Below are 27,701 nucleotides of genomic sequence, written 5' to 3'. Positions count from 1 at the left end.
TTGCTTTACCCGCCGGAAAGCGGTTTCTTGCGGCTGACCCCAAACCCAGATGTGATTTTTCTTTAGCAGAAGGTGCAAAGGGGCCAGCGTAGTTGCCAGATTGGGGAGGAACTTCCCGTAATAGTTTAAGAGACCGAGAAAAGAACGAAGATGCGAAGTGTCAGTCGGGGCGGGGGCATGTTGAATTGCACGCACCTTCTCATGCGGCGGGGTGCAGACCTTCGCGGTCCACCCGATAACCTTGGTAGACTACTTCCTTTGCCTGAAATACGCACTTTGTGCGACGTAAACGGACTCCAGCCTCCGAAAGGCGTCTAAGGACAGCCTCCAGATTTTCCAAATGTTCCTGCTCCGACGTCCCTGTAATCAAAACGTCATCTAGGTAAACAGCCACACGTGGTAAACCTCTCCAAATGCCCTCCATAACACGTTGAAAAGTTGCGCAGGCAAAGGATACTCCAAAGGGCAACCGTGTATATTCATACAGGCCACGGTGTGTATTAATCGTTACATATGGTCGGGAGGCAGAGTCCAGCTCCAACTGCAGGTAGGCGTGACTCCTATCTAATTTTGTGAACGAGAGTCCACCTGCAAGTTTCGCGTAGAGATCCTCTATGCGAGGCATCGGATATCGGTCGAGTCGGGAAACCGCATTCACTGTAAGTTTATAGTCGCCACACAAGCGAACTGTGGCATCTGGCTTCATTACAGGTACAATTGGTGCTGCCCAGTCAGCAAAACGGACGGGCCTGATAATACCCAAACTCTCCAAACGAGTGAGCTCCCCTTCTACCTTCTCGAGCAAGGCGTAAGGCACTGGGCGCGCCCGGAAATAGCGCGGCGTGGCTCCTGGTTCAACTTGGATACGGGCTACGGCCCCTTTTATTTTCTCCAAACCAGGCTGGAATACATCTGGGTATCGTCCTAGCACCTCGGTCAACCCTTCAGAAACTGTTTGGAGGATGTGCTGCCATTGCAACCGCAAATGGCGCAACCAGTCCCGACCCAACAGGCTGGGCCCATGGCCGCGCACCACGATAAGTGGGAAACGCCCCTCCTGGCGTCCATAGACAACAGGGGTCATTGTAGTTCCTGCAATGTCCAGTGGTTCCCCCCGTGTAGGTGGCCAACCTGGCCTGTGAGTCGGTTAATGTAAGGGTTTGTATACCCTGCTTGATGCGGTTGAATGTCCCCTGGGCGATCACGGAGACCGCTGCGCCAGTATCCAACTCCATCTCAAGCGGGTGGCCATTGACCCGTACTGTCACCTTAATGGGTGCCACACAATGCAGCTGCAGGCAGTCGTCCTCCGTCTCCACGTCCTCAGGAGTAGTCGCCGCAGGTTCATCCACATGGAAGGTACGGCCTCTGGGCTGGTCCCAGTTACGGCCCATGGGCTGGTCCCAGTTTCGGTCGGAACGACGGCGCCTCTGGCGCCTACAAGTCTGACACGGACATGGCTCCTCATCCATTGGCTCTGGAGAAGGCTCCCTTCGGGGAGGAATGTCCGATGGCCACTGGCGTCGGTCTGGTCGTTGCCTCGCCCAAGGTACCGCAGGAGTGCGGGGGGACGTTTTCGGATGGAAGGGGTTGCGCCCCAAGGCATGCACTTCCATTCCCTGTGGCTCCTGTACTCCTCGCTCTGCGCTCTCTCGGGACAATACTATTTGAATGGCCTGTTGAAAAGTCAATGTTGGCTCCACTAACAACTTTCTCTGGGCGGCTGCATTGTTAATACCGCAAACCAAACGGCCGCGTAACATTTCTGACAAGGTCTCACCATAGTCACAGTACTCCTCAATCCTGCGTAGCCTGGATAGAAAATCAGCAAGGGATTCTCCAGGGGTCCTCTCAGCGGTATTAAACCGGTAACGCTGGACTATCGTGGACGGGGTTGGGTTAAAATGTTGCCCCACTATATTCACAAGTTCATCAAATGTTTTGGTGTCCGGCACAGCTGGGTACATAAGGCTCCTAATCACCCGAAACGTATGCGGGCCGCAGGCGGTGAGCAATATGACCACCTGGCGCTCATTTTTGGTGATATTGTTTGCCCGGAAATAGTAAAGCATCCGTTGGGTGTACTGGTACCAGCTTTCCAGCGCAGCATCAAAAACATCCAAACGTCTGTACAGAGGCATGATATAATAGAAAACAACTTCCAACCTGTATCCAACAAAAATCCAGGGAGGTGGCTTCAGCAGTGTAGACAGCTATTCACTTTAACCTTCGTCGCCAGTTTTGTAAGGGCCACGAAGAATCCAGCACGAGTTTTAAGGATACAAAGTAATAACATTTATTTACTATAACACATATACATAACAGTAGCAGTAACTTCCCTTGCTACATACTCCTTCCTGCTGGTTCCTGAACTGGCCAGCTTTATTTATACTAGGAGTTTACTAGTGGTTTCTCCGCCCCCCTCATTGGGGAAGCTCATACTCCCACAGGATTGTGGGATAGTCATTAGTCCCCAGCCAATGGTAAGTAGGCAGGTAATAACATACATGAACCAGCTCCTTGCTTTCAACTCTCCCAAGTTTCACTTTAGCTTAGTTTCAGTTCAATCTTTTGGTCTGAAACCGAGTGTGGAAACCACAGCGCAGCTGATACAGTTTTTGTATCTGTATTTACAGAGGTGACACCCCTCCGTGTCAGTTTCAAGGCAGCCTGTCCCTTTCCTTTATCATACACAGGGGGAGCATTCTTTAATCTCTCATCAACTGCTGCAGGATCCTGATGACCATCTGCCCAACCGGTGAATCAAACTCTAAACTTTCCAGTTAAGAATGATTCAAATAATTGTGTTGACAGGAATTATTTTTCAATATTGTACCATCTTGTCGTGGAATAGGAGGTTATTCTCTAGTATTGATGGCAGCATTCTTCATTTTGGGTTCCTGTTGCTGTAAGGATTTGAGTTCTGATAATTCTGCAGACTGCTAGGCACAGTCTCTTCTATATTTTTGTTGCGAATGTGATGTCTTGACTGTACATGGGTTGAGGAGTTCTACCTCGACATGAAAACTCAGACCATACAAATATCCAAAATAGGAACAGAGGTATGCCATTCAGCCCCTCAAGCCTGCTTCGTTATTCAATATAATTGTGGTTGATCTCTTTTTGTATTTGGAGGTCTACATTCCTATCTATCCTGATATCCTTTTGATTCCATTGCTTAACAATAGTTTATCTACCTCTGCCCTAAAATATTCAGGGATCCCACCTTCAGAGCATTCTGAGGCAAAGTTCCAAAGTCTTTAAAAAAAAATTAAAAAAAATTTTGAGTACCCAATTCTTTTTCTTTCCAATTAAGGGGAAATTTAGCGCGGCCAATTAACCTACCTTACACATCTTTTTGGGTTGTGGGGGTGAGACCCACGCAGACACGGGGAGAATATGTAAACTCCACACAGACAGTGACCCTGGGCCGGGATTGAACCCGTGTGCTTGGCGGCATGAGGCAGCAGTACTAACCACTGTGCCACCGTGTTGCCCCTCAAGAGTTCCAAAGTCACACAGCTTTCTGAGAAAAAAATTGTCCTCATTTCTGTCCTTTAAGGGTGACCCCTAATTTTAAAATAGTGTCTCCTCATTCTGGAGTCACCCAGAAGAGGGAATATTCTTTTTGGGTAAATCTTGTCAATACCATTCAGGATCTTGCATACTTCAATCATGTCACTCCTCTCTCTTCTAAATTCCAATGGAAACAAGTCCAACCGATCCTCATAAGACAACCTGCTCATTCCAGGTATCAATCTAGTAAACCTCTGAACCGCCTCTCACACATTTACATCCTTCCTTCAATAAGGAGACCAAAACTACACACAGTATTTGAGATGGGGGGGGGGGGGGAGCGTTTCTCCCAAATGGAGCCCAAGTGTTCGCGACGGCGTGAAACGTGCACGGGATGACCGATGGGGGCCAGCACGGCGCTGGAGCTGTTCACGCCGTGCCAACCTGGCATGCGCGGGGGATTTCTTCAGCGCGCCAGCCCCGAATCAACATGGTGTCGGTGTTCAGGGGCTGGCCGCGAAGGAAAGTGGGCCCGGGGTGGGGGGAAGAGAGGCCGGCCCGCCGATCGGTGGTCCCCGATCGCGGGCCAGACCCCTTCGGAGGCTCCCATCAGGGACGGAGCCCCCCCCTCTTTCCCCCCCTCCCCACCCCGCAGGCCGCCCCCCGACCATTCGCGCAGAGTTCCCGCCAGCAGCGACCAGGGGTGAACTGCACCGGCGGGACTCTGTTGTATCCGCTCGGCCCGTCTGGCCCGGAGAATCGTCGGCCCTGCCGGTTCCAGCGGCCGGTGCCACGCCAACTGCACCGGTACAAATGCTGCCGATTCTCCGCACCTCGGAGAATCGCGCGCCACCGTCGTGGACCGGTTGCGCCGATTCTCCAGCCCGGTGCGGGGCTCGGAGAATTGCTCCCGGGATCTCACCGGTACCCTGTATAACTGAAGCATTTGTTTCCTCTCATAATAAAGGATAGCATTCCATTAGCCTTCTTGCTTACTTGCATACTAACATTTTGTGACTCAAAGAATCATAGAATTTACAGTGCAGAAGGAGGCCATTCGGCCATCGAGTCTGCACCGTCCCTCGGAAAGAGCACCCTACCCAAGCCAACGCCTCTACCCTATCCCCGCAACCCAGTAACACCGCCTAACCTAACTCATACATGAGAACATCTAGATCCCTCTGAATCTCGGAATTATGCAGTCGTTATTCTTTAAGTAATACTCTTTTTTTTTTTTTATCCTTCCTGTCAAAGTGAACAACTTCACATTTTCCCACAAGTCCATGTTACATTGCATGTCCACCTCTGATCCATCAGATAGTGTACTTTCATCAGCAGACAGGAAATTGCGGAGTTTATGCTTGGAAACATTGGTCTTTTCTTGGAATAATCTCCGATTGAGCAGTTTCCCATCTTTGCGATTCCTGATTTTGATCCCAGGACCACCATCATGGAAGGCATTGGAAGAAGGACAGAAAAAAATGTGTTGAACAGGTTTGGTGCTGGCATACAGTCCTGCTTTACGCCATTACTGAGTGTGAAAGGGTCAGAAGATTCACCATCACCCAGGACATGTGCGCACATACTGTCATGGAACTGTGAAAACAGGCCAGCCGAACTTCTCCATTACCTTCCAGAGGCCCTCATGGCTGACAGTGACGAAGGCTTTGGTCAGGTGAACAAAAGTCCATGTTCAGTTAAACTGCCGCCCGCTGCCTGCGGAGCCTGGAGGCCAACTGAAAAATTCCCTTTAGCTTTCTTTACTTGGTCTTAAGTGACCTGTAACAAGCCTGATTGGCTACTTGCAGCGTGCCAATGGGTGCACCTGTCCCCCTTCCCATTGCACCTCCATGAAAATGGCCCAGGAATGGGATGGGGCCTTCCTGCACTCCCAGCCCTTGTGTGAGCTAAAATTCAAGCCCCTGGTCACTCCTTCAATCACCGAGCCTGATGGTACATTTCATAACCTCCTATTCTAAAGATTGATATACACTATTGATAGATGTTGTCCCAGGACAGAACTCTGTGTGACACCGACACGCAGTTCCAGCTACTTTAAGGAACTATCTTTAATTCCAACTTTTGGTTTCCTCCCTGCTAACTAGTTTTTATTTCCACTTGCTCTCCCTCTCCTAGTTCCATACTGCTCATGTATACCAAGTTTACTGTATTTCCCATCCCACCCACCATATATGATGACTCCAAAGATGTGCTGGTTAGGTGGGTTTACAGGGATAGGGTGGGGGAGTGGGCCCAAGTAGGCTGCTCTTTCAGAGGGTCAGTGCAGACTCGATGGACCGAATGGCCTCCCTCTGCACTGTAGGAATTCTAGGGCTCTATGGACTCCTTGAAGGGTATTAGGTTTTCAAAATGCAGGCTTTATTTTCATAGAGGAATTAACAGTTTATCACATTCGTCAAGTTGAAATTCTAACTTTTTCTTTCAAGCGTACGCAATATGGAACATGGAAAAAAGATGACCTGCAAAAATGAATGCACAAAAGTTAAAGAATAATTTCATGAGCCAAACATTCTAATCTGGTTAATATGGAAGAGATTGCAGTTAAAGTCGCGGTACGGATTCGACCTCTGCTTCCAAAAGAAATCCTCCATAACCATCAAGTTTGTGTTCGGATTGTTCCCAACACACAGCAAGTTGTGATTGGGAAAGATCGTGCTTTTACATTTGATTTTGTATTCGGACAAAAATCATCCCAAGAAGATGTATATTCTGCCTGCGTAAAGCCTTTAGTGATATCAGCAATTGAAGGTTATAATGCCACTGTCTTTGCTTATGGACAAACAGGATCAGGAAAAACGTACACAATTGGCGGAGGACATATAGGTAAGGTTTTTTAAAATCCTCTCTGCTTTCAAACGGTTACTGTACACTGATTTTAAATCATATTACTGTGAAATATCTAATAAGTAGTGAGACAATAACTTAATAGTATATCATTCTGATGTTAATGTGCACCTTGAATGGGAATGATCAATGTAATCCCAGTGTATTATGTCAATGTTAAAATTCCCACCTAAAATATTTTCCAATAATTCCTGTGCAGCCATAGTTAGTCATCTATCATGAGTTTCCTCAGGGGTTGGGAGAGTCACCATGAACTGTCCCATATACAAATGGAACCACTCTACCCTCCACTGGTTTACAGATCTATAACTAGAATGTATAGTCGATAATTAGAGCCAGGCCTTTCAGGAATGAAATTAGGAAATAAAATGAAAGGGAAATTATTTTTTCCTAGTTTATTAGAGTTTTTTGGTGAAGCTGTTAATGTGTATTTAGATTTCCAAAAAAACTTTTGGTAAGGCGCCACATCAAAAGATACTACAAAAAATAAAAACACATGGTGTAGGGGATGATATATTAGCATGGATAGAGGATTGGTAGGAAGAGGAGAGTAGGGATGTTGGAAAGCTGTAACTAGTGAAATGTCACAGCTCTCAGTGCTGGGGTCTCAAGTATTTACATTCTATATCAAGCACTTGAATGAAGGGATCAAATGCATGGCAGCTAAATTTGCTGACGACAACAAGATAGGTAGAAAAGAAGTTGGCATGAAATGAAATGAAAATCGCTTATTGTCACAAGTAGGCTTCAAATGAAGTTACTGTGAAAAGTCCCTAGTCGCCGCATTCCGGCACCTGTTCGGAGAGCTGGTATGGGAATTGAACCGTGCTGCTGGCCTGGCTTGGTCTGCTTTCAAAGCCAGCGATTTAGCCCTGTGCTAAGAGGCTAAAAAAGGATATTGATAGGTTAAGTTGGTGAGCAGAAATTTGGCAGATGAAATATAAAGTGGGAAGTATATGAATTGGCCAATGATAAATTGCCCTTAATGTCCAAATTGCCCTTGGTGTTGGGTGGAGGTGTTGAGTTTGGGTATGGTGCTCTTTCCAAGAGCCGGTGCAGACTCAAAGAGCCGAATGGCCTCCTTCTGCACTGTAAATTCAATGATAATCTATGATTAATCTAGGACAAAGGTTCGGCACAACATGGTGGGCCGAAGGGCCTGTTCTGTGCTGTATTTTCTATGTTGTTGTTCTATAACGTGGGACAATGTGAATTTGTCTATTACGGCAGTAAGAATGGAAAAACTGGATACTATTTAAATGGAGAGAGACTGCAGAACATAGTGGAACAGAGAGATTTGGGTGTCCTGGTACATGAATCACCAAAAGTTAATATGAAGGTACAGAAAGTGATGAGGGAGGCGAATGGAATGTTCATGGGGGGGATGGTCCGTGCCCCTGTGGCATGTTTTTCAGCAGTGTGAAGCGCCCACCGTTGGCTGGCAGCAGGATCTTCTGGTCACACCGTGAGGTCAATAGGATTTCCCATTATATCCACCCCCTGCCTGCAGGAAACCTACAGAGAGGTTCGCCAACAGTGGGGCAGGAAGATCCTGCTGGTGCGAACGGCCAGAAAATCGTCCCCTATGTTTCTTGCAAAGAGAATTGGACACACAGAAAGGAAAATTTTATTGCCACTGTCCAGGGCCTTGCGACCTGGAGTAATCTATATAGTTTTGGTCTCCTTATTTGGAAAAAAGATATAAATATATTTCAAGTAATTCAGAGAAGGTTCACTCAACTCATTCATGGGATAGAGTGTTTATGCAGGAAGACTGAACAGGCTGTGCCTAAACGCACTAAATTTGAAGGATGAGAAGTGATCTTTTTGAAAAATACAATATGCTGAGGGGACCAGATAGAGTGGATACTGAGAGGATGTTTCCCATTGTAGGAGAGACTTGAACTAGCGGCCACAGAGTTGGATTGACTTTTGATAGACAAGAGTTATGGAAAGCATAGGAAGGTGGAGTTGAGACCAAAATCACATCAACCATGAATCTATCGAATGGCGGAGCAGATTCGAAAGGCCAAATGGCTTACTCTTGTTCCGATATTCCTTTGTTCCTATGTCTCAGCCTGTGTATTCAAAATACCACAAAGAGCCCCAGTTTGTTAAGATCCATGTAAATACTGTTATTGGCAAGGGTTTAGAAATTCCAAAGTATATTGTGGAGTTCACCTGACCTATAACTTTTTGTTGAATTTGGCTAGGATGAGCACAAGAGCTCATGGGCGAGGTACTAAATGAATACTTTGCATCAGTATTCACCAAAGAGAAGGAATTGGTAGATGTTGAGTCTGGAGAAGGGGGTGTAGATAGCCTGGGTCACATTGTGATCCAAAAAGACGAGGTGTTGGGTGTCTTAAAAAATATTAAGGTAGATAAGTCCCCAGGGCCGGATGGGATCTACCCCAGAATACTGAAGGAGGCTGGAGAGGAAATTGCTGAGGCCTTGACAGAAATCTTTGGATCCTCGCTGTCTTCAGGGGATGTCCCGGAGGACTGGAGAATAGCCAATGTTGTTCCTCTGTTTAAGAAGGGTGGCAGGGATAATCCCGGGAACTACAGGCCGGTGAGCCTTACTTCAGTGGTAGGGAAATTACTGGAGAGAATTCTTCGAGACAGGATCTACTCCCATTTGGAAGCAAATGGACGTATTAGTGAGAGGCAGCACGGTTTTGTGAAGGGGAGGTCGTGTCTCACTAACTTGATCGAGTTTTTCGAGGAGGTCACTAAGATGATTGATGCAGGTAGGGCAGTAGATGTTGTCTATATGGACTTCAGTAAGGCCTTTGACAAGGTCCCTCATGGTAGACTAGTACAAAAGGTGAAGTCACACGGGATCAGGGGTGAACTGGCAAGGTGGATACAGAACTGGCTAGGCCATAGAAGGCAGAGGGTAGCAATGGAGGGATGCTTTTCTAATTGGAGGGCTGTGACCAGTGGTGTTCCACAGGGATCAGTGCTGGGACCTTTGCTCTTTGTAGTATATATAAATGATTTGGAGGAAAATGTAACTGGTCTGATTAGTAAGTTTGCAGACGACACAAAGGTTGGTGGAATTGCGGATAGCGATGAGGACTGTCTGAGGATACAGCAGGATTTAGATTGTCTGGAGACTTGGGCGGAGAGATGGCAGATGGAGTTTAACCTGGACAAATGTGAGGTAATGCATTTTGGAAGGGCTAATGCAGGTAGGGAATATACAGTGAATGGTAGAACCCTCAGGAGTATTGAAAGTCAAAGAGATCTAGGAGTACAGGTCCACAGATCACTGAAAGGGGCTACACAGGTGGAGAAGGTAGTCAAGAAGGCATACGGCATGCTTGCCTTCATTGGCCGGGGCATTGAGTATAAGAATTGGCAAGTCATGTTGCAGCTGTATAGAACCTTAGTTAGGCCACACTTGGAGTATAGTGTTCAATTCTGGTCGCCACACTACCAGAAGGATGTGGAGGCTTTAGAGAGGGTGCAGAAGAGATTTACCAGAATGTTGCCTGGTATGGAGGGCATAAGCTATGAGGAGCGATTGAATAAACTCGGTTTGTTCTCACTGGAACGAAGGAGGTTGAGGGGCGACCTGATAGAGGTATACAAAATTATGAGGGGCATAGACAGAGTGGATAGTCAGAGGCTTTTCCCCAGGGTAGAGGGGTCAATTACTAGGGGGCATAGGTTTAAGGTGAGAGGGGCAAAGTTTAGAGTAGATGTACGAGGCAAGTTTTTTACGCAGAGGGTAGTGGGTGCCTGGAACTCACTACCGGAGGAGGTAGTGGAGGCAGGGACGATAGGGACATTTAAGGGGCATCTTGACAAATATATGAATAGGATGGGAATAGAAGGATACGGACCCAGGAAGTGTAGAAGATTGTAGTTTAGTCGGGCAGTATGGTCGGCACGGGCTTGGAGGGCCGAAGGGCCTGTTCCTGTGCTGTACATTTCTTTGTTCTTTGTTCTTTGTAAGAGCCTTTACTTGAGGTGTGATTCAAGAGTCTTCCCAGATACTTTAATTAACTTTTCCAATTAAAAAACAAAATCCCATAAACCAAAAACACCTTTTCAAGGTTGTGGCCCAGCACTCTGCATTCTCACTTGAATGAGATTAGCTTTCCCTGAGAGTCTGACCCCGTCTCACCAGCAGGTTTAAGCCCTTCCGGAAAGCAAACTATATTTTTAAAAGCTACTACCAAGGTGATTTTTACTGGAACAGATATTTAAAATGTAAGTAGAGAGAAAGACAGGCCAAATACTTCTGTTCTCTGAGTCCACAGCAGGCAAATGTAAAAGCAAAAGTAAAACTCTCACACAGCCACAGCCCAGCTCCTCCCACACAATGACATCACTGAAGCCATGTGATAAGACAAAAATCTTTCTTAAAAGGACACTCACTTGACAATACCAATAACTTAAAAAACAATTTTGAACTTCAGACTTCAGTTCATAGCTGAAAGGATAACATGACAAGATTCACATTTTAGACTTTTACTGTACCACAAGACTAGTACACTTTTTATTAGGCAGCTTGTATTTTAAACAGAACCAAACTTTCCCATTACTTTTAACATAACCAGTAAAACCCACTTTACAGGTTTTTGTTATACTGTCCTTTTAAATGGACATCAATTCTCCCAGAGTCAGTGCAAAATAATTCTTAGCTCCCGATGGTTTACTTCCAATGTTTTACTTTCCCAGCCTGGATCTCCAGAACTGTCTTTCATGGTGCGAGTTTTCTTGGAGACTTCTCTCTGCAGCTATAGCCAGGAATCTTCCAGCTCTGTTTTCACTTCTCATGATTTTGATCTTTCCAATCGAAGTGGAGCTTCCTTCGCACTTCGGCATGGTGAAACGCAAAATCCTTCGGCCTCTAACTGAACTTTCGACCTCTAGCTGCTCTCTCTCTTGCACCCTAGCACATTAACCTGTCCGAACTTTCAGAGATATCTTAGGAAACCTTCCTCTCACAATATCCATCTCCACGCAACATTAATCACATGAGTCTGGTAGCCAGATAGAAATACTGATTAGTTCTCCTTGAGACCCCAACCCTCTTTTATCTTTGAAGTAAATGGACAGTTTAAAGCACAACTGTCTACAACAAGACATTCTCAGCACATTTCTGGGATTTTGGAGATTTATAGTTTATTTAGTGTTTTCCTTTAAATTTAAAGTACCCATTTTTGTTTTCCGATTTAAGGGGAAATTTAGCATGGTCAGTCCATCTACCCTGCATATCTTTGGGTTGTGGAGATGAGACCCAAGCAGACATGGGGGAATGTGCAAACTCCACACGGACAGTGACCCGGGGCTATGATCGAACCTGGGTCCTTGGTGCCTTTGAGGCATCTGTGCTAACTACTGCGCCACCGTGCCGCCCCTAGTTTATTCGCTGTTGGCACACAATCTGCTGCCATTGTGTCTAAGTGTAAATCGCTTGCACTTTCTTCTCGGTAAAACAATTTGAGCCACCTTTAACCACCCAGACTTACTGTCAGACCATCAGAATAGTTTATATCAGTGCTTTTCAAACTTTCTTTCCCGGGACCCACTTTTAGCAACTGGCGGACCTTCGGGACCCATGCCAGCCGACGTTCGCGAGACCTGCCAGCTGACGTTAGTGACCCATGCCGGCCGCCCTTCGCGACATACCATTATTGCTTACCTTTAATGTGGCAGGTGGGCCTGCTTGGTCCTCATGTTATGTCTTGCTTCGTCATTCAATGTTACATTTCGGCTAAGAACTTCAGCTGTCGATTTAGGTTCTTGCTGCATACTTTGAAAATAAATCAAGAGGTTTGTCCTCGTACTCGCCATGCTTAGTCTTCGAATGACTTTGAAGATTTGAGGGTTTTAAACTTCATTTGACAGCACTTCCCTGCATATAACACACATGGGCTTTGCATCCTGCTTTGCATTTGCACAATTAGCGCCATACCTCAAGAAATCATCTTTACACTGCTTTGTTCCTGATTTCAGTTTCTTCTTAATTGTTTGTTCACCAGAGGCCCTGGAGCTCGGGATACAGCTTACACCAGCACTGCCTTGTCCTACCGTGGACTCTCCTGCAAAGCTCTCTCCAGCAGATTTAGTTGTGAGATCCTGTTCTGTTTGTATCTCTGGCCCTCTCTACCTTATTACAAAATGACCCATCTTCAGTTCTTTACACAGCCCTGTTGCTTGCTTACTGACAGCTACAAAATGAAGTACTCTCACCTCTATGATTTTGCACCCAAAGCATTGACTTGCCGGGTGCATGACCTTCTCTCTGCCACTGCCTCCGGTGGAAAGACACATCGTTCATATTTAAAGGCTGGACACGGCCGGAATTCTTTCTTTTACTTTGAAACTTTATTTCTAATACCTAATTTTTCCAAATTTATGACTTTTTACTGCTAAAAATTAAATTAACTTCAGTTGAACATGTGCAGCCTTATATTTACACACAAACTTTGTTTTAAATATGTTACCATTTCTTTAGCAATTTAACCAATTATAAAAAAGCACACTCTTGTTTTAACTTTACAATCTACGACTTTAGAGGAGATGAAGTAAATTGTAAAACACACACAATGTCACACTATTTCTTACTGGTTCCACTGCATTGCACTATCCAAACATCCAAGTCACGTCCTGCTCCATTCTCACCAAAAGCTCTGACTTCCTGGTTTCCAGAGAGTGTCGACACAAAGTGATGACTGAGAGGTTTCTTCCAGTGTTCACATATGTCAACCCTATTGACTGGCCTCGGTTAATCAGTATTCTGAGAAACCTGGCCTGGCTTCCTCTCACTGTACCCACCCCAGTCACAGACCACTTCCCGACCAGTACTTACCGTTGTGGGAGTGCAAACGGATGTTGTGCTGGCCGCTGAATGGAGTGACCAAGTAGCCGCAGGCTGCATACTGCCGATTGGTGGCGGGGGATGAGCAGAACAGCGCGCAAAGAATGAGCACCAGAACGGAGCTCCAAGCTGGGGCCACCACTGTTAGCATCGCATCCACGTGGACGCCCATCAACCCATCCTCCCCCAAAACCCTGCGCACGGTGACCAGCACACAGCCTAGCCTCGCGCCGCCTGCCCCCTCAAACACCGCAAACAATCGAGGACTGCAGTTAGGAACTTCTTCCCGCGATCAGGAATGCCACAACCGATCGCTCCACGTCCCACCCGACACCTACCCGCGACCCACCTGCGGGTCGTGACCCTGAGTTTGAAAACTCTTGGTTTATATGACCCCTTTCATTTTATTGTAAATTAAAGACAACCCTAAACATAATAATCTGGTACTTATACTTTATCCCATAGGGAACTTTGGAAAATTAAAACCAATGCACCAACTATCTCCCTAGCTGCTTCTCTCAGACCTTAGGATGAAGTCCATCCGGATCTGGGAATCTGTCATCCCACAGTCCCAACAACTTTCGCAATACCATTTCCCTGGCGATTGTAATTTTTACTGAGTTCCTCGCTCCCTTCCATTTCCTGATTTGCAGCTATTTCAGGGATGTTATTTGTATCTTCTATAGTGAAGCCTTCAGTTGGTTTGGGACTTTAACCAGCACCACTGCCATTACCAAACACCATGTTCTAACTGGTCCTACATGACATCTACCACTCCAGCTAATCTGGAACCAAATTGGTAGAGATGTTCACGGCTTGAGTTCTGAAATTGTTGAAAACCACAGGATGCAAATTTCAGGACCCAAATTATGATTTTCCAGTCTGGCAAATCACAAGCTGCACACAATTTCCCCAACTGCAAGCATCATGGAATCTTTCCTCTAATGTATATTTTTGTAACTGTATCCGCAAGGTAAATGTCACATGCTCTAAGAAGGTATTGCATCAGCATGTTGGCCCTCACCTACATAACTAGTGGCTGCATCATAAAAGCTAAGTATTGTTCAGAAAAACTGTATTTGATCAGGTTTCGTTGTTTACGGATTAATTAGATTAACTGTGCAAGAAATATAAAAGATTTATAAGGACTTTTTATAACCTTAAAGCCTCATTTTCTGATGAGCTGAAAGGCATTATTCCACGTGCCATTCACGAGATCTTCCGAAACATCACCGAACATCACAATACAGACTTTCATGTGAAAGTATCCTACATTGAAGTGTACAAGGAAGAGCTAAGGGATCTTTTGGAGTTACAGAGCACCAGCAAAGACATTCATATCAGAGAAGATGAGAAAGGAAACACAGGTAATCCTGCCATTTGGTTAAAATAAATCTAATAAATGAAGACTTTTTAATCAATGTATTTCTTGTTCTCTCCTCATTTTATTTATAAATAATTTTCTCTCATCTCAACGTGCACAATAAGTATTCTGAGTTGATTTTATTATGTTTAAGATTCTTTAGAACTATGCTTGTTTAATATTAAATTTGTATCTGTTACCACCATTTGAGCTTCTATAGCAGATATGTCACACTTATAGTAATTTGTTTCCAGAGTTCTTTATTTTTACCTCTTCCATTCACCTGAATGTTTCAAGTTGGCACTTCAGAATTCATTTTGATCTAATAGAGCCCAATCAACCTCTATAATTTACACAATAGTGCAGGTGTGGGGCAGCACGGTGGTGCGGTGGTTAGCACTGCTGCCTCACGGCACTGTGGACCTGGGTTCGACCCCGGTCTCGGGCCACTGTCTGTGTGGAGTTTGCACATTCTCCCCGTCTCTGCGTGGGTCTCACCCCACAACCCAAATAGATGTGCAGGGTAGGTGAATTGGCCACGCTAAATTGCCCCTGATTGGAAAATAAATTATTGGGTACTCGAAATTTAAAAAAAAATAATAATACCGCACATGTGTCTATGTGTTTGCTCCACTTGCATGTGATTTGAACTGAGACCAACTTTCTATTCACTAGTGACCAACTGCAATTTTCTGAGCAAACAGCAAATTTAGGCTCAGCGTTGTGCATAGATGTTGTGCACTAGTCCCTAATTTTGACTGGAATTTGGCAGAGAAATAGAATTATAGATCTAAATTACTTGTAACATGGAGTCTCACTCAATTGGTAAATTAGTAGCCTTTATTCACAATGTTTCTGTGATCTGCTGCCTATGGTTGGAAACCCAAGAGCACAGCAAATCAAACAAATTTACAAATGCCTGATAATCCACTTTGTGTTCTTCGTTCTAGGGAGGAGTGGCACAATGGTTAGCACTGCTACCTCACAGCGGCAGGGACCCAGGTTCAATTCTGGCCTCGGGTGACTGTGTGGAGTTTGCACTTTCTTCTTGTCTGCGTGGATTTCCTCCAGGTGCTCCAGTTTCCTCCCACAGTCCAAAGATGTGCACGTTAGTTGGATTGGCCATGCTAAAGTGCCCTTTAATGTCCAAAGATGTGCAGGTTAGGTGGGGTTAGGGGGATAGGGCGGGGTAGTGGGCCTAGGTAGGGTACTCTTTCAGAGGGTTGGTGCAGACTCAATGAGCCAAATGGCCTCCTTCTGCACTGTAGATATTCAATGGTTCTTCTACAGATAGAATTTCAGCTATGATGCTTTGAGTAGAATTGGATTCAAAGTATGAGAAAAAATAAATCATCATTATTTAATTGTTGAATCAAAAACACAACTTCTAAATTTGTGAATTACACCAAATTTTGGGGGTAGGTGGGTGGGGCATAGACAATACTGAGGAGGACTGCAACAAATTACAGGACAACCTTGATATGTTTGCAGAATGAGAAAATAATTGGCAAATAAAGTTCAACCCAGATAAATGTGAGGTAGTACATTTTGGTAGGAACAGGCCACTTATTACTTGGAAGGTGCATTTCTAGGTGGGTTGGAGGAATAAACGAGTGAATAAATCCACCAATCACTAAAGGTTGTGCCAGTGGATTTAAAAAAACAATAAATTTAGAGTACCCAATTTTTTTTTTTCCAAAGGGGTAATTTAGGGTGACCAATCCACCTATGCTGCACATCTTTGGGTTGTGGGGGCGAGACCCTCGCTGACACTGGGAAAAGATGTAAACTCCACACGGACAGTGACCGTGGGCCGGGATCAAACCCGGGTTGTTGGCACCGTGAGGCTAACCACTGCGCCACCATGCTGCCCCTGTGCCAGCGTTTAGTAAGGCCATAACAAAAACAATCCAGGCACTGGATATTCGAGAGAGATAGAATTAAAAGGTAGGAAAGTTAGCTAAACCTGTATAGAACCTAGATTAAAGCACACTCTCAAATGCCGTCCTGGTCACCATATTATAAAAAAGAGAGAGAGAGGCACTGGAAATGATATAGGGAAGATTTACATGGGTGATAACAATAATGCGTGGATATACTTTCAGGAAAGGTTGGCAGGCTATATCTGTAAAAGACTGGCAGGTGACTTAATAGAGGTCTTCAAAATTATAAAAGGTTTTGATAGACTGGACAAGGAAATTATTTCCTCTTGTGGGACGAACATAACTAGTGGCCATCAACTTGTGGTGGCACGGTAGCACACTGTTGCTTTGATGGGCAGCACAGTGGCGCAGTGGTTAGCATTGCTGCCTCACGGTGCCAAGGTCCCAGGTTTGAATCCCGGCTCTGGGTCACTGTCCGTGTGGAGTTTGCACATTCTCCCCGTGTTTGCGTGCGTTTAGCCCCCCGCAACCCAAACATGTGCAGGGTATGTGGATTGGCCACACTAAATTGCCCTTAATTGGAAAAAATGAATTGGATACTCTAAATTTATTTTAAAAAAATAATAAATTGTTGCTTCACAGCGCCAGGGTCCCAGGTTTGATTCCCGGCATGGGTCACTGTCTGTGCGGAGTCTACATGTTCTCCCCGTGTCTGCGTGGGTTTCCTCCCAGTGCTCCGGTTTCCTCCCACAAGTCCCGAAAGACGTGCTGTTAGGTAATTTGGACATTCTGAATTCTCCCTCCGTGTACCCGAACAGGCGCCAGAATGTGGCGACTAGGGGCTTTTCACAGTAACTTCACTGAAGTGGTAATATAAGCCTACTTGTGACAATAAAGATTATTTAAAAAATTTTATTCAATATAAGGTGGTCACCAAGAAATCCAACAGAGAATTCGTGAGAAATTCCTTGGAACTTTGTGTCACAGGGAGTAGTTGAAGTGAATAGTAGATATGTATTTAAGGGGAAATTAGATGTGCATATGAGGGAGAAGGAAATAGATGGTTACTGACATAACCTGGGGTTAAGCAGGCCATGGGACACTAATGAAACCTTAAGCAGGCCATGGGACAAAGTATGGGGAATATGCACTCCCCCACTGATGGGCGGGGCACCCCTTTTTACATCCTGTATAAAACCTATATTAGAGTAACTGCTATGTACTCTTCTGTTGCATTAAGTCTTTTCCTTTTGATTCAACCTGTTCGGCTTGGTATGGACTCCTTTACGGACCTCTTAATGCTGGCGACGAGGAGTAAACTCTGGTCTCTGGATGATGCTGCAGCCTTTGGCCTCCGCCACCTCCGAAGACCCGAATCCCAGTTGGGTTCTTCCACGCCCAGGATGCATTGTTTCATCAGTTGGATCTGTTTATTGAGGCTTGGGAGAGTTGGATCCGCCAAGCCGAGAGCGTTTGCTTCTTCTTTTGGGCCAAATGCCATTGCTGAGAATGTATGGCAAGTGGTGGTGTTCCACACCGTGGTGGGGGCTGAGACTTATGGTTTGATCCAAGACTTGTTTTTTCCCGCCGACCCCCACTCCCACACTTTCGAACAGTTGATCGAGGTGGTCAGCGGCCACTTTAGCCCTCCATATTCTGTAGTAATGCAACAGAACAAGAATACAGAACAGTTACTCGACTACAGGAGCCAGCTCACAGTTTATGGCTCTCTGGTTTTATACAGGATGTAGAAGGGGGCTCCCCAACCCTAAGTGGGGGTGTGTGTATTCGCCTTTGGGAATATCAATCCTCCAGTCTCATAAGTATCCCACGACCTGCTTAAGGTTTCATTAATGTCCCATGATCTGCTTAACCCCTGGTTATGACCGTTACAATGCTTGATTTAGGTGAAGAAAGATGGGAAGAGGCTCAAGTGGAGATAAACGCTGGCATGGAATTTTTGGGTCAGTTTTCTTGTTGTAAACATCCTATGTTGTTCTAACTTCATGCAGACCAAAATTAAACTTGGGAGCTGCTTGTTGAATGCTTTGCATTTACTCAATGGTCCACTGGGTGGCTTAGTATAGACTGCAGTATGTGCTTTTAAAGACTGCAGCAGTTTAAGGAGGCAGCTCACTACCACCTTCTCGAGGACAATTAGAGATAGATGGGCAATAAATGCTGGCCTAGTCAGCAATGCCCACATCTTGCGAAAGAATGAAAAAAGTATAAAGTATCTGTTGTAACTCACACGGGCCTTACGGGGTGAGAATAATTAACTAGCCCGTGGACCTTGCAGAATATGAGTTCTCCCGATAAGGGGGTGGGGATCTCTAACAATGTCTGGCTATGGATAAGTAGAGGCGGCCACTAAGGCACCGACAAAGGAAGACTCAGTAGGTAGCTACTGGAGCTGCATACAATAATAGTTGTAAATAAAGCTTTCTTTTCTACAAAACTGGAGCTGGACTTTTCGTGGCCTTTGTAAAAGTAACATTCAGCTATTGTACTATTTATCAAAAAGCTAGTTGACAAACAATTCCTTCCCTTTTTTGTTTTAGTGATTATTGGGGCCAAGGAGTGTGAAATTGAGACACCAGATGAAATGTTGAGTCTCTTGGAGGCTGGCAATGCAGCTCGTCACACAGGTACCACACAGATGAATGAGCACTCCAGCCGATCACATGCCATTTTCACAATATACCTCAATCAAAAGCAACCTAAAAACGGACAACCATCAAATACTGATGAAGAGCACATTATAAAAGAATCAGAAAGGTCATTTCAGTTGATTGCTTCCAAATTTTGTTTTGTTGATCTAGCTGGCTCAGAAAGAGTTACCAAAACAGGAAACACAGGTGAACGATTTAAGGAATCAGTTCAAATAAACAGTGGTCTCCTGGCACTTGGGAATGTGATCAGTGCACTTGGAGACCCAAAGAGAAAAAGTATACATGTCCCCTACAGGGATACCAAGATAACTCGTCTGCTGAAGGACTCTCTTGGAGGGAATGCCAAAACTGTTATGATTGCATGCATTAGCCCCTCGTCATCTAATTTTGATGAATCGCTCAATACTCTGAAATATGCCAACAGAGCCAGGGACATAAGAAATAAACCAATTGTAAATTATGACCCAGACTGGGATCGGATAGATGAAATGGAATTACAAATCAAAACACTCCGGGAGGCACTGCAGAATCAACAGACAAGCCTACTGTCTCGTGCCAGTCAGGTTTCACAAGACTCGTTGTGTCAGGACAAAAAACGGATCCATTCTCTGGAGGAGCAGGTTGCCCATCTACAAATGGAAAGCTATCACTATAAACACTGCATAGATGAAGCCTTGCACTTCTTTTTGGAATTTGGAGATGCAAACAGTTTGAAAGAAGGCCAGTGGCAAAAGATGAAGGAGTGGTTCAACATGATAGAGGAACTGCAAAATGAATTGCCTGACCTGTTTGGTGCTGACAGTGGATTTGGAAATGGAGGACCAGATTCTCATCACATTACAATATTTCAGTTGAAAAGGGAGCTGAAGAAATGCCAGGTAAGTGCAGTATATTTCTGGTAAGCTTAATGGCCAATGCAAAAGTTCTTTAATGAAGGCTGAAGTTTTGTAACTGTTACAGTGCAATAACTAGGCCAAAATTTGCTCCATAGTGCTATGATAATTAAGGAGGATATTTTAAGCATGGACATATTTTAAGCAAGTCACGTGACATTGGTAGATCCTAGTAGATTGCATAAGGCCAATATGGTGCCCATACACAATAAAGGTGATTAAACCGATACTGGCAACTTTACACTCATTCATTTAACTTCACCCCTGTGTAAAATAATGGAATTATCAGGTGTAATGTAGCATGTTGTACGTGTATACATGAAACGTCAAGCTTAAAGCATGCATTTTAAAGGCAATTATTGGATTAAATAAGATACTGAAGATTCATATATCACTGAGATACAGGAGAGACATTCGCAAGCTCAAGGTTGTAAAGAAAGGAGCCATGAGGCTGAGCCCTGATGTTAAAAACGTAGCCATGAGGAAAAAATGACAATGTTAGAGGGAGATGGGTGTGAATGTGAGAGAGACACCAGCATGTGTGAGAGAGGGGGGACGTGAACGTGTGTGAATGTGAGAGAGATGCGAACGTGTAAATGTGAGGCAGAGACACTAGTGTGTGTGAATGTGTGAGAGGGAAACGTGAGCAAATATGTGAATGTGAGAGGGGGACGTGAGCATGTGTGTAAATGAGAGAGAGGGGGACGTGAACGTTTGCGTGAATGTCAGATAAGGGGACGTGAACGTGTGTGTAAATGAGGGAGAGGGGGGCATCTTGTTTAGCACACTGGGCTAAATAGCTTAAAGCAGACCGAGGCAGGCCAGCAGCACGGTTCAATTCCCGTACCAGCCTCCCTGAACAGGTGCCGGAATGTGGCGACTAGGGGCTTTTCACTGTAACTTCATTTGAAGCCTACTTGTGACAAGTGATTTTCGTTTCATTTCATGTGTGTAAATGAGAGAGGGGGACGAGAGCGCGTGTGTGAATTTAAGCGAGCGAGAGCGATGCAAACGTCACAGAATGTTGGAGAGTGGGGGACGTGACCACGCATGTGAATGCCACAGAGCGAGATAAATGATCATGTGTGTGAATTGTTTTTTGTCATTTTTATAACTTTAGAGTCACCAATTTTTTTTTTCCCAATTGAGGGGCAATTTTGGCCAATTCACCTATCCTGCACATGTTTTTGCGTTGTGGGGGTGCGACCCACGCAGACACGGGGAGAATGTACAAACTCCACACAGACAGTGACCCAGGGCTGGGATCGAACCCGGGTCCTCAGTGCAGTGAGGTAGCAGTGCTAACCACTGTGCTGTCCACCAATGTGTGTGAATGGGAGAGAGAGGGAGATGTGAGCATGTGTGTGAATGTGAGAGTGGGAGACATGGGGCGTGATTCTCCGAGCCCCGCGCCGGTCCGGATAATTGGCGCGAGGTGCGGGGAATCACCGCCATTTGCACCGGCGCGTTTGGCGCGGCCATGGGCCGCTGGAATCGGCGTAGCCGCCGATTCTCTGGCCCGGATGGGCCGAGCGGCTGCTCCGACACGGCGGAGTCCCGCCGGCGCCGTTCACCCCTGGTCACTGCCAGCGGGAACTCTGCGGGAACGCTCGGGGCGGGAACGCTCGGGGAGGCAGCTGTGGGGAGGGGGAGGGGGGGGGAGGGGGGCTCCTTCACAAGGAGTGGCCTCCGATGGGGTCTGCGCAGGATTGAGCTGGCCCAGCTGCGCATGCGCGGGTTGGCGCGGCGCCCATTTGGCACCGCGTAAGGAGGCTGGAGCGGCGTGAACCGCTCCAGCGCCGTGCTGGCCCCCTATGGGGGCCAGAATAGGTCGTTCCTGGGCCCTGTTCGCGCCGTCGTGAAACGCGACGGTGTTCACGACGGTGCGAACGCTTGCCCTCAATATCGGAGAATTGCGCCCAGGAGCTTGTATGTGTGAGAGAGGGAGGGAGAGGTGTGTGTGTGTGAGAGAGAGGGAGATGTGTGTGAGAGTGAGAGAGAGAGGGATGTGAGAGAGGGAGACATGAGCTTGTATGTGAGAAAGAGGGAGACGTGTGTGTGTGTGGATGTGCGAGAGAGCGATGCGATGCGTGTGTGTGAATTCGAGAGAGAGCGACTCAAGTGGGACTGAATGTTAGAAAAAGGTGGATGTGACCAGACGGGTGAATGCGAGAGAGAGATACTAGTGTGATAGAGAGAGATGCGTGTGTGAGAGAGATGTGTGTGTGAGAGAGAGATGCATGTGTGTGAATGTGAGTGCTATGTGAGTGTGTGTATGAATGTGAGAGAGGGGGGACGTGAATATGAGAGGGACGTGAGTGTGTGTGTGTAAATGTGAGCATGGGTGTGAATGTGGAAGAGAGAGAGACATGAGTGTGAATGTGAGAGAGAGATGAGAGTGGGTGTATGTGAGAGCGAGATGTGAGCGTATGTGTGAGAGAGGCAGACATGAGCATGTGTGCGAATATGAGAAAGCGACGTGAGCGTGTGTGAATGTGAGGGAGCGAGAGATGCGAGCATGTGAATGTGAGACAGGGACACATTTGTGTGTCCGATATTAGAATGAGCTTTCGAGCATCATTCCTCCCATTAAAATGATAAAGGGTTGTACTATATCTGCTTAATCAGAGAATTTCAAAATTATTAACAGATTAATATATGCATAGATATAGCTAGAAAAGACTTGATTACGTTTGATTTCTGTGTTCGCACTCATTTTATGGCAAAAAAAGGGCGACGACTTTGAGTGCTTGGGGTTTCCAGATGCTCTTGGTAGGTCACTAGGGGTTCTGCAGCGGAAAGGTTGGGGAACCCTGCGCTAAATTATAGAAAAGTTAACCCTTAATGTGACAGATATTCTCCACCGCACACAAAAACATTGGGCGCGATTCTCCGAGCGCCGCGCCAGGCCGGAGAATCAACGCAACCGCGCCATGCCGGCGCGCAATTCTCCGAGGTGCGGAGAATCACTGTCATTTGCGCCGGCGCGTTTGGCGTGGCGCCAGTCGCGGGCCGCTGTCCGGGGCCGGGTCGGCGATTCTCCGGCCTGGATGGGCCAAGCGACCGCGCGGAAACGGCAGAGTCCTGCCGGCGCCGTTCACCCCCAGTTGCTGCCGGCGGGAACTTTGCGCGAAGGGTCAGAGGGCGGCCGGTGGGGGGGTTGGGCCTCCGTCCCTGGGCGGGAGGGGGGGCCTCCGTCCCTGGGCGGGGGGTGGGGGGGGGGGCTCCGTCCCTGGGCGGGGGGGGGGGCTCCGTCCCAGGGGGGCCTCAGTACTTTGGGGGGGGTGGGGGTGCCTCCGTCCCTGGGGGGCGGGGGGGTGGCCTCCGTCCCTGGGGGGGGCCTCAGTACTTGGGGGGGGCGCCTCTGTCCCTGGGGGGGGTGGGGCGCCTCCGTCCCTGGGGGCGGGGGGGGGGCCTCCGTCCCTGGGGAGGGGGGGGGGCTCTGTCCCTGGGGAGGGGGGGGCTCTGTCCCTGGGGGGGTGGGGGGGGCTCTGCCCCTGGGGGGGGGGGAGGCACCGTCCTGGGGTGGGGGGGGGGCCCGTCCCTGGGGGGCCTCAGTACTTTGGGGGGGGGGCCTCCGTCCCTCGGCGGGGGGGGCTCCGTCCCTGGGGTGGGGGGGAGGCTCCGTCCCTGGGGTGAGGGGGGGGCTCCGTCCCTTGGCGGGTGGGGGGCTCCGTCCCTTGGCGGGGAGGGGGCTCCGTCCCTGGGGGGGCCTCAGTACTTGGGGGGCGGGGGGGGTGGCCTCCGTCCCTGGAGGGGGCCTCAGTACTTGGGGGGGGGGGGGGCGCCTCTGTCCCTGGGGGGGGGTGGGGCGCCTCCGTCCCTGGGGGGCGGGGGGGGGCCTCCGTTCCTGGTGGGGGGGGCTCTGTCCCTGGGGGGGGCGGGGGTGGGGGGAGGCACCGTCCTGGGGTGGGGGGGGGGGGGCTCCGTCCCCTGGGATGCCTCAGTACTTGGGGGGGGGGGGGCGCCTCCGTCCCTCGGCGGGGGGGGGGGGCTCCGTCCCTGGGGTGTGGGGGAGGCTCCGTCCCTGGGGTCGGGATGGCCTCTGGGGGGGGGGGGCCTCCGTCCCTGGGGTCGGGGGGTGCCTCTGTCCCTGGGGGGGGGGACCTCCGTCCCTGGGGGGGGGGGGGGGGGCTCCGTCCCTGGGCGGGGGGGGGGGCTCCGTCCCAGGGGGGGCCTCAGTACTTTGGGGGGGTGGGGGCGCCTCCGTCCCTGGGGGGGCGGGCGGGGGCCTCCGTCCGTGGGGGGGGGGGCTCCGTCCCTGGGCGGGGGGTGGGGGGGGCTCCGTCCCTGGGCGGGGGGGGGGGGGGCTCCGTCCCAGGGGGGCCTCAGTACTTTGGGGGGGTGGGGGGCGCCTCCGTCCCTGGGGGGCGGGGGGGGGTGGCCTCCGTCCCTGGGGGGGGGGCTCAGTACTTGGGGGGAGGTGGGGGCGCCTCTGTCCCTGGGGGGGGTGGGGCGCCTCCGTCCCTGGGGGCGGGGGGGGCCTCCGTCCCTGGGGAGGGGGGGGTCTCTGTTCCTGGGGAGGGGGGGGGTTCTGTCCTGGGGGGGTGGGGGGGGGGGGGCTCCGCCCCTGGGAGGGGGGGGGGGCACCGTCCTGGGGTGGGGTGGGGCTCCGTCCCTGGGGGCCTCAGTACTTTGGGGGGGGGCGCCCTCCGTCCCTCGGCGGGGGGGCTCCGTCCCTGGGGTGGGGGGGGAGGCTCCGTCCCTGGGGTGAGGGGGGGCTCCGTCCCTTGGCGGGGGGGGGGGCTCCGTCCCTTGGCGGGGGGGGGGGGCTCCGTCCCTTGGCGGGGAGGGGGCTCCGTCCCTGGGGGGGGGCCTCAGTACTTGGGGGGGGGGGGCGCCTCTGTCCCTGGGGGGGGTGGGGCGCCTCCGTCCCTGGTGGGGGGGGCTCTGTCCCTGGGGGGGGGGGTGGGGGGAGGCACCGTCCTGGGGTGGGGGGGGGGGGGGCTCCGTCCCTGGGATGCCTCAGTACTTGGGGGGGGGGTGGGGCGCCTCCGTCCCTCGGCGGGGGGGGGGGCTCCGTCCCTGGGGTGGGGGGGAGGCTCCGTCCCCTGGGGTGAGGGGGGGGCTCCGTCCCTTGGGGGGCGGGGGTGGGGGGGCTCCGTCCCTTGGCGGGGGGGGGGGGGCTCCGTCCTTGGGGGGGCCTCAGTACTTGGGGGGGCTCCGTCCCTGGGGTCGGGATGGCCTCTGGGGGGGGGGGGGCTCCGTCCCTGGGGGTCGGGGGGTGCCTCCGTCCCTGGGGGGGGGGGGACCTCCGTCCCTGGGGGGGGGGGGGGGGCTCTGTGCCTGGGGGGGGTGGGGGGGAGGCACCGTCCTGGGGTGGGGGGGGGCTCCGTCCCTGGGATGCCTCAGTACTTGGGGGGGGGGGGGGGGACGCCTCCGTCCCTCGGCGGGGGGGAGGCTCCGTCCCTGGGGTGAGGGGGGGCTCCGTCCCTTGCGGGGGGGGGGGGCCTCCGTCCCTTGGCGGGCAGGGGGCTCCCGTCCCTGGGGGGGCCTCAGTACTTGGTGGGGGGGGGGGGGCTCCGTCCCTGGGGTCGGGATGGGCCTCTGGGGGGGGGGGGGCCTCCGTCCCTGGGGTCGGGGGGTGCCTCCGTCCCTGGGGGGGGGGGGACCTCCATCCCTGGGGCGGGGGGGGGGGGGGAGGCACCGTCCTGGGGTGGGGGGGGGGGCTCCGTCTCTGGGATGCCTCAGTACTTGGGGGGGGGGGGGGGCGCCTCCGTCCCTCGGCGGGGGGGGCTCCGTCCCTGGGGTGGGGGGAGGCTCCGTCCCTGGGTTGAGGGGGGGGCTCCGTCCCTTGGCGGGGGGGGCTCCGTCCCTTGGCGGGGAGGAGGGCTCCGTCCCTGTGGCTGGCCTCAGTACTTGGGGGGGGGGGGGGGGCTCCGTCCCTGGGGTCGGGATGGCCTCTGGGGGGGGGGGGCCTCCGTCCCTGGGGTCGGGGGGTGCCTCCGTCCCTGGGGGGGGGGGGGGGGGGGCTCCGTCCCTGGGGGGGCGGCTCTGTCCCTGGGGGGGGGGCTCCATCCCTGGGGTGGGGGGGGGGCTCCGTCCTGGGGGTCCTCAGTACTTGGGGGGGTGGGGGGGCCTCCGTCCCTGGGGTCGGGGGGGGGGCGCCTCCGTCCCTGGGGTCGGGGGGGGCGCCTCCGTCCATGGGGTCGGGGGGGGCGCCTCCGTCCCTGGGGGGTGGGGCGGCTCTGTCCCTGGGATCGGGGGGGGGGGCGCCTCCGTCCCTGGGGGGGGGGGCGGCTCCGTCCCTGGGGGGCCTCAGTACTTGGGTGGGGCGCCTCCGTCCCTGGGCGGGGGGGGGGGGGGGCCTCCGTCCCTGGGGGGGGGGCGGCTCCGTCACTGGGGTCGGGGGGTGCCTCCGTCCCTGGGGGGGGGGGGGCTCCGTCCCTGGGGGGGCGGCTCTGTCCCGGGGGGGGGGGGGGCTCCATCCCTGGGGTGGGGGGGGGGCTCCGTCCCTGGGGGGCCTCAGTACTTGGGGGGTGGGGGGCCTCCGTCCCTGGGGTCGGGGGGGGGGGCGCCTCCGTCCCTGGGGTCGGGGGGGGGCGCCATCCGTCCATGGGGTCGGGGGGGGGCGCCTCCGTCCCTGGGGGGTGGGGCGGCTCTGTCCCTGGGATCGGGGGGGGGGCGCCTCCGTCCCTGGGGGGCGGGGGGCGGCTCCGTCCCTGGGGGGCCTCAGTACTTGGGTGGGGCGCCTCCGTCCCTGGGCGGGGGGGGGGGGGGGGCCTCCGTCCCTGGGGGGGGGGGGGGGGCGGCTCCGTCCCTGGGGTCGGGGGGGGGCCTCCGTTCCTGGGCGGGGGGTGGGGAGCCTCCGTTCCTGGGCGGGGGGTGGGGGGCCTCCGTTCCTGGGCGGGGGGGGGGGCCTCCATTCCTGGGCGGGGGGGGGGGCCTCCGTTCCTGGGCGGGCGGGGGGGCTTCCGACCCTGGGCGGGCGTGGGGGGGGCGCCGTCCCTGGGCGTGGGGGCTCTGTCCCTGGGGGGGCCTCGGTACTTGGGGGGGGTGGGGGCGCCTCCGTCCCTGGTGGGGCGCGGGGGCGCCTCCGTCCCTGGGGGGGCGCGGGGGCGCCTCCGTCCCTGGGGGGGCGCGGGGGCGCCTCCGTCCCTGGGGGGCGCCTCCGTCCCTGGGGGGCGTGGGGGCGCCTCCGGTCCGCTGTGGGGGCAGGGGTGCGCCTCCGTCCCTGGGGGGCGGGGGGGCCCTCCATCCTGGGCGGCGGGGGGGGGGAGTCCGTCCCTGGGGGGGGGGGGCCTCTAGGGTGGGGGGGCTCCGTCCCTGTGGGGGGGCGGTGGGGGCTCCGTCTCTGTGGGGGGGCTCCGTCCCTGTGGGGGGGCGGTGGGGTGGCTCCGTCCCTGTGAGGGGGCGGTGGGGGGTGCTCCGTCCCTGTGGGGGGGATGGTGAGGGGCTCCGTCCCTGTGGGGGGGGGGGGGCTCCGTCCCTGGCCCGGGGGGGGGGGGGGGGGGGGGGCGTCCCTGGGTGAAACGTGACGGCGCGAACACTTAGTCTCCATTTTGGAGAATCGTGCCCATTATTCCATGTTATTCGCCGGATTAAAATCTTTATAGTAAATAGTCCTAAGTCACTTCCAGCTTCCAATAGGTTCAGGTCTCCATGTTTCACTGAGTTTTGTAACATTGAGCGACCATCCAATGACACTTCTTTGAGTTTTTGGAGAAT

At 51.5% G+C, this 27,701-nt stretch overlaps 1 protein-coding gene across 2 annotated transcripts in view; it reads left to right on the top strand.

Annotated features, from left to right (window-relative positions):
* LOC140429541 (kinesin-like protein KIF27) overlaps positions 1 to 27,701 on the top strand; it is a 187,551-nt gene that overhangs the window by 4,202 nt on the left and 155,648 nt on the right. Inside the window, exons 2-4 of one of the 2 annotated variants that reach the window (XM_072516669.1) lie at positions 5,964 to 6,360; positions 14,389 to 14,589; positions 19,030 to 20,018. In XM_072516669.1, coding sequence (XP_072372770.1) covers positions 6,063 to 6,360; positions 14,389 to 14,589; positions 19,030 to 20,018 — 1,488 coding nt within the window. In that variant the 5' untranslated portion in view covers positions 5,964 to 6,062. Of the gene's footprint in view, positions 1 to 5,963; positions 6,361 to 14,388; positions 14,590 to 16,446; positions 16,533 to 19,029; positions 20,019 to 27,701 lie in introns of those variants that run through there. The other variant, XM_072516670.1, reaches the window with a different exon arrangement.

Source organism: Scyliorhinus torazame, chromosome 9, assembly GCF_047496885.1.
Source record: "Scyliorhinus torazame isolate Kashiwa2021f chromosome 9, sScyTor2.1, whole genome shotgun sequence".
NCBI lineage: Eukaryota > Metazoa > Chordata > Chondrichthyes > Carcharhiniformes > Scyliorhinidae > Scyliorhinus > Scyliorhinus torazame.
Note: the sequence above shows the minus strand (reverse complement) of the source record. Positions and strands in the feature narration are given on the sequence as shown.